Source organism: Eptatretus burgeri, chromosome 11 (assembly GCF_056783735.1).
Source record: "Eptatretus burgeri isolate ZD-2024b chromosome 11, Ebu_testis_v1, whole genome shotgun sequence".
NCBI classification, from domain to species: domain Eukaryota; kingdom Metazoa; phylum Chordata; class Myxini; order Myxiniformes; family Myxinidae; genus Eptatretus; species Eptatretus burgeri.
In genome coordinates this window covers 91,938,536-91,945,520 of record NC_140971.1, presented here as the reverse complement: position 1 = coordinate 91,945,520, position 6,985 = coordinate 91,938,536, and the positions used below count along the sequence as shown (strand labels likewise).

The 6,985-nt window shown below is 43.8% G+C and overlaps 1 protein-coding gene across 2 annotated transcripts in view; it reads right to left on the bottom strand.

Annotated features, from left to right (window-relative positions):
• Nucleotides 1-602: 602 nt before the first annotated feature.
• DNTTIP2 (deoxynucleotidyltransferase terminal interacting protein 2) overlaps nt 603-6,985 on the bottom strand; it is a 15,951-nt gene continuing 9,568 nt past the window's right edge. For both annotated transcript variants that reach the window (XM_085847389.1, XM_085847390.1), the window contains exons 2-7: nt 6,931-6,985; nt 6,672-6,804; nt 5,571-5,615; nt 2,656-2,799; nt 2,433-2,542; nt 603-854 (exon numbers count right to left, since the gene is read on the bottom strand). The exon at nt 6,931-6,985 is cut by the window's right edge and continues 1,099 nt beyond it. In XM_085847389.1, coding sequence (XP_085703515.1) covers nt 656-854; nt 2,433-2,542; nt 2,656-2,799; nt 5,571-5,615; nt 6,672-6,804; nt 6,931-6,985 — 686 coding nt within the window. In that variant the 3' untranslated portion in view covers nt 603-655. The remainder of the gene's footprint in view (nt 855-2,432; nt 2,543-2,655; nt 2,800-5,570; nt 5,616-6,671; nt 6,805-6,930) is intronic.

The window sequence follows — 6,985 nt, the reverse complement described above, 5'->3', positions numbered from 1 at the left end:
ACTCAGCTAAAGAATGATGCGAACATCCGGCTTAAATCATGAGATTTATTATTACAACAACACCAGTGAATGTTACATCACAGAAATGTAAAGGTTTAAACGTGTTAAGGTGACACGACATACCATGCAAAGACAAAAAAAAAAAAAAAAAAAAAAAACACAAAATCCACTTGTGACCATAACAAAACTTAGGATCATAGGAGCAATAAGAGGTATACACACACTCACCTCGAAGCTATCTAACCTGGGATCAAATCACAACTGTAAACTATGATCCTGGCGTTTCGCAGGCAAGGAATCAGCCAAGCCGAGTAGACATTAAACGGCTCACGGAGGCCTTCGCCACGAGCAAGCCAGTTATCTCCAGCACAGTCGCGTATCCTGTGTCCAGGATTGTAACCTTGGACAATAAACTGCTTTGGCAAAACCAACACTCTGTATAGAGCGCGTCGCATGATCGTGACGAGGAGGCCAAGGTTTATCACACATTACCACACGTGCTCGATAGTTCTGCTTTCAAATCAGGATAAAACCGCTTCGATGACAAATCCCAGCTATCAGGAGTTGCTCTTGCAGACAACCAGCAATGTGGGAAACAGAAACGGTTTGCAAAAAGCTTTTAATAAAATATTAAAGTTTGAAACACTTTTCCTTTTTACAAGTCCAATCTCCTTTGCTTCCTCTTTTCTTTTTCTTTCTGTTTCTTTAATGCCAAGGTGGAATTCCGCCTGTTTCCTCCCTTGCCCACACCTCTTTTTAATACTTTATATCCTCCAAGACGCAACCAAATCTTCTTTCCAGCACTCTTTGCTTGACTCTCAGCCATGATTGAAGCCATCTTTCGCTTCCGGAAACTGCAAGGAAAGGAGAGGTTAAGAAAATGGTGATTACATCTGGCATAATCCAATCTGTCCCGTGACAGAGTTGAATATCGCTGGGATCACGTGCTGGCATTTCTTAGGGCGGTGGACGCACGTAGCGCCCATCCTTCGGTTGGCGACCCATCTAGTTTACTCATAGTCAACATATATTCATGGGTAAGTTATGAAAAAGGCTAGATAACAGACGTGAAACCATTGGTGCGACAAAGTAATTTGAGAACCATTGAGCTCGGACGTGTCCGAACAATTTAAGGCTTTCAGTAAAGTGGAAACCAATACTTTCCTTTATGATTTCCCCACAACACTTCAAGTAGCATAATAATTTAAGGATAAATAGTATGAATATAAATAAATATAATAATAAAAAAAGCACAACATAAAATGTAAAGCACAACAATTGTAGTCAGGTACCATGGCACAAATTTAAAAAAAAAAAAAAACACCAAAGAGGGAGGCAACTCTTACGTGCAGGACAGGACTTATTCTTCTTTGGTTAGCATTAATCATTGGCTGAGGGCATGGCAATGGGGTTGATACAGTGCTCCCCGAAGGTTAGGAAGGGAATTTATAACGTATCCTCACTAGTACCGGAAGATGGGACCTCTGGTTTAATGTCCATCCGAGCAACGGTACACAGATTGATGAATCGCCCCGTCTGTGAAACACCGGGATGACAGTTTATAGCTGGGTCAGGATGCGAACCCTGGTTGCAGCCCAGAGGAGTGTGCGCACACTTCTCGGCTCTTCTGCCAGCCCAGGACAAAACTCAGATGTGGAAACCAATCAGGATGGCCAAGAGGTATGCACACTTACCTATAAGCTGTCAAACCGAAGTTTGAATCCTGACCCAGCTATAAATTAATTATCATCCTGGTGTTTCACATGCAGGGCGATTCAATGCGTACAGTCCTTCGGATGGATGCTAAACTGGAAGTCCTGCTTGCCGGCATTAGTTGCTGCACGTTAAAGACCCCATGGTGCCATTGCGAAGAGTAGGCCCGCTATCGCCAGCAACCTGAACAAATAACAAAATTTCATGCCCTAACCTACCAAAGGCACCGCATCAGCGGCACAGCTGAATCACCAGGAAATCATGCTACCCACAGTCATGTGCTACGTATGAACAAAGAAGTGTGCTCCCACTGAAAAAATATTTAAAATGGATATTTAAACAGCAGTCAAGAACCATTGAAAAGCAGGGAGAACGAGAACCAGAGCAAGAGGAGAGTTGCAGGTGAAAGAGGGACGGTCTCGGCAGGTGTCATTTGAGAGCGAGAAACGGAAGAGATTAGAGGATGGCAGTGTGCAACAGCCAACTTCTCAAGGCCATTGTAGTTATAACAATCCAAGTCATAAACAAAGCTAACAAAGTTCTACGATATGTACTCCACGGAATTTACCGTTAAAATCGAGAGTTAAACGCAACACAAGCAGAGCGTGAAACACAGACAACAGAAGTCGCAGCACTTGTTTGTGATAAACGTGAACACCGTACCACGAGGGCGATTCTGGGAGCTGTGAGAATTTGTAGTAGTAATCTTTCCCCCTCACCTTCTTTGCTCAGCGTCAGCCATCATTTCCTCCAGGAAGTTGCGCTGCCGCATTTTCCGGGAAATCCGGGAAGAATAAAACTCCACCGGAGAGTTCAGAACAGTCCCCATCTGGAAGAGCGAACAATCGTATCAAGGAGTTCGTCCAGCAATGACAATTCCCTCTCGGTAATGTGTTTTGCTTGCTTTACATTGAAGCGCTGCTTGTGGAAAAAGCGGCTCACCTGGAAGTGCTTGGGGAAGCCCGCACGATCGGGTGGCTTGTAAAAGCGCTTGGGGTCCGCATAGTCACGAAGTCGAAGAGCCAGCAGATTTTGGCGCATTTCAGGTGACACTTCTGTCATGGGCAACTCAAACCAGGTCTTGCTCTGTGAGGAAACAGGTAAGTCATTCCGAAATGTGTTTGGATGTGCATGCACGCGAGTACATGGATGGGAAGACGGCATAGACGCTAAGGGGTGGGGGCAAAAAAAAAAAATGCACCTCACTTGGATGTTTTTATTTATACAATGTCAAGGATTTTATGAGCGCTAACACAGAATGTACAACAAGGGGAGCAGGAGAAGGAAGGAAAAAAAAACAAACAGTGGGGAACAGAGACAATAGGATATCTGTGGAAGGGAGAGGGATGGGGCAGGGTACATGGGGTAAACAAGATAGATACTACAGGGACTTTCAGGAAGGAAAATTTCAGCAAATCTTTATGACAGCTATCAACACCCACTGCATCCTGGAGGAGCTTTAAGGGGTATGTTGGGGGCAAATATATATTTGTGCTGTGATGAGGGGTGGGGGAAGAATTCCAGCAGATGTGACGTACAGTTTAACATCCATCCAAGAGATGGCACACACAATGATGAATAATGCTGCCTGTGAAACACCAGGATGACAGTTTATAGCTGGATTGGGATTCAAACCCAATCTAGAGGAGCTTGGAGCGAACATGCGTACCTCTCGGCTATCCTACCATGATGTTGAGATCCATTGCTTTGGAACAATTGAAAACATCTTTACCTCCAACACCGAAGGTGAAGGAGGTTATGTTTTCACCGCGCTCTGTCTGCTTGTCTGTGTACAGGACATCTCAAAAAGTTATGGACAGATCCGGATGAAATTTTGTGGACAGGTGGGGTGTGTGACGAGGATGATCCGATTTGATTTCGATGAAGATCCGGATCCAGATCCGACTACGATAAATTTAAGTGATTCTTCACCATTGAGAGATCGGGCCAAAATGATATGTAGCACAATATCTCAAAAAGTTGTGGATGGATTCGGACGAAACTTGGTGGACAGGTTCGGCATGTGACAAGGAAGCATCGATTCGATTTTAGAGAAGATCTGGATACGAGAATTATTTAATTTGTAAAGTTATTCTTCACCATCGAGAGATGGGGCCAAAAGCGAGATAGTACTGCATGTCATGATATTTCAAAAATGTAACGGACCCGATATGTTCTTGTGGATCATGCATTACATGGCGGAGGTATGCGCTCTACCGAGTGTCCTAGTTTAATATGTATTTATCGATGCCGAAGTGACACATCGTGTAATGAAAGATTGGAGAAAAAGAGGAAACGTGGTGTAAAATAAAATTTCACGTTTTCAGTGAGCAAAGCACCGCTCGAGGCACCACATGGCCAAACGCAGGTGAGTGGGTCCTAAACTTTGTTCAAATTGATCGATATATTCTGTGACACTGCGAATATATCGTAGGCATTCACCAAGTGGCACAAGCAATTTCAGATCCTCGTGGAGGATCTCCAAGTCTTACTCACGTTGTTGTTCATCTTCTTCTTGTGGACTTTTTTGTTTCACAGCCTACAGTTTTCATCGAAACTTGGTGTACATATGTAAAAATACCCTGCGCGGACAGTAACCATCTCAGATTTTGAAAATTCCTCCGAGAAAAAAAAGTTATGACGTCAAAATATCTCCGCATATGGAAATCGCCTAAAACATTATCTCCGAAACTAGGCAAGCTTTTTGAATTCTGTTTGCGGGAATCGAACAGGGCATTGGCAGAGATGAATTACCACACATATGATACATCACTATGACGTCATATCAATTTTTATGCCGTCATTCCTATTTGTTTCACAACCCAGAGTTTTCATCGGATCTTCGTGAAACTTGCCATGTATATGCAGAAAGCCCACGCGCAGGCGGTAACCATCTCCGATTTTGGAAATTCTTCCAAGAAAAAAAAAGTTGACGTCATAATATCGCCGCTAATGGAAATCGCCTATACCATTATCTCCGAAACTAGGCAAGCTGTTTGAATTTTGTTTGCGGGAATCAAGCCGGGCATTAGCAGAGATCATTTATCGCAAACCTGATGCATCACAATGACGTCATATTCGTTTTTATGACGTCAACATTAAGAGGACGAGGATCTTAGCTCATTTGTAAAAAAATTCCTAAAAACATGTTTTCACTTTGTCATTATGGAGTATTTGGTGGTGCAGATCGGTGAAAAAAAACAACAGTGTTCAATTTAATCTATTTTAAATTCAGCCTGTAACAACAAAATGTGAAAAAGTCCAGGGGTGTGAATACTTTGTGAAGGCACTGTACAGTACAGTATACACGTACAAGTTACGTGTCATCATTAACCGAAGTTCACAGGACTGAAAAGAATTTACCATTCATTTTCAACCCCGTTTTAATCCGACGTTTATTCAACGACTATTTTCCGAACATTGTGAACAACTAGTTATAAACTCGAGTTGCATGCAAGTCACGAGTTCCCCAAGACACCAAGTCTCAAATCCGAGCCAAAGTCATCAATTCTGCCCAACGACAGGGCAGAGGTTTGAGAGCAAGAGGGGCATTAGGGAACATGTGGGCAAAATAATAATTCTCCCCCCTCCACTTATCACTTTTTTGAAGAGACATATGGAATATGTAGTTTGCGAGTGTTAATTAAGGGTTACAGTGATCTCGGAACATTCTATTTGCAACAATCCATACATTTCCCAGTCCTAGATCCATTCTACTATTAACTCAACCATCTTTCATCATTTAGCTCAGATTCCATAATCCCTCAAAAGTCTAAACACCTGACTGCCTATCCCCTCCACAAAAAAGTTCAGAATAATGTGGGAAGTTGTGAAAGCAGAATAAAGTAAACATAGACCTTATCTTTGAGCTTCTTTTCTCGTCGTTGCCTTTGTTCCTTGATCTTCCACGAGGAGTGAAGTTGGAAAAGCAGGCAAGAGGAAAGAGAAAAAAGAAGAATTATAACATTAGGTAGGTTGGTAGCTGCATTAAGCAGCCCCCCCCCCACACCAAATAAGAATGACATCAGAGTGACGTCCACCAAACGAAACCTTTCCTGGGAAAGTCACATTTCCAACCTTGCCTCAAAAGCCAGTCGCCGACTGGGAATCCTCCGTCGTGCAAAGTCCTTCCTTGGCCCTCTTGAGCTCCTGACCACTTACAAAGCTTTTGTCCGTAGCCTGATGGAGTACTGCTCTCCCCTCTGGGCTGGTGCTCCTGCCTCCCACCTTTCTCGACTTCACGCTGTCGAAACCAGGGCTTTTAAGATCATTGGCATCTCCCGCAATGAAGCTGAGTCTTTGGGCCTCTCACTCAATCACCGCAGGTTGGTCGGTGGTCTTTCTGTCTTCTACCGACTCCTCTCCAGCCTTGCCCCCCTGCTCTCTCTGTGATTTGTCCCAACCACATTTCCACAGGGCGCTCAAGGTCCGCCAACAACCCCTTCTGGTAAAACTACCAAAATCACGAATCACTGCTCATCTTCACTCTTTCATTCCTCTTTTTCCCGCCTTTGGAATAAACTTCCTCACTCTATTCTTTCCCATTCTTCCCTCCAGGCTTTCAAAACAGCTTGTTCACCACCACCTCTTATCTTCCCCCATCCAAATCCTCGATCTTTTCTACCCCGATAATCCACCCAAGCCCACTTCCTTCAATTCTCCTGCTTTCCTTCCTGAAAGTCCCTTTAATGTCCATCTTCCCTCGCCATGTTCCCTCGTCCCATCCCCATCCCTCTCCCTTCCACAGTTCACCTGTGTCTGTTCTCCAATGTTTTGTCCCTTCCACTCCCGCCCCTCTTGTCACATGCCTCCTTGCTGTGAGTTGTGTGTTAGCTCTCATACGAGCCTCGACCAAGGTATACAAAAAAAAAAAAAAAAAAAAAAAAAAAAAAAAAACAGCATCGTGTGCAGTGAACATGATAGTCAGTGGCACGCACACCACCCCCCCAAGTAATCACCTCACTTTGCCTCAACTGAACACGCATCACCGCAGCAGATCTTCCTGAGCCCATGATGTCAATGCACGGAGTATCAAAATCAGCCGGTAGTTCTCCAACGTCAATGCTGGTCGGCGGTTTTTGTCGCAAGGAACTGGGAAAGTAGAAATTCAGGACAAAAAAATTCAGTCGCTATCCCGATTGACTGGAAGTGGAATAACAAAAAAAAAAGAAAAGAAAAGAGAGTCAGTGACACGGAACTGGTGCTCAAACATCTTACTTTTTCTCTTTTCGTTGGACTTTCCTTTTATCCTTCAACCTCGGTCCCTCTTCAG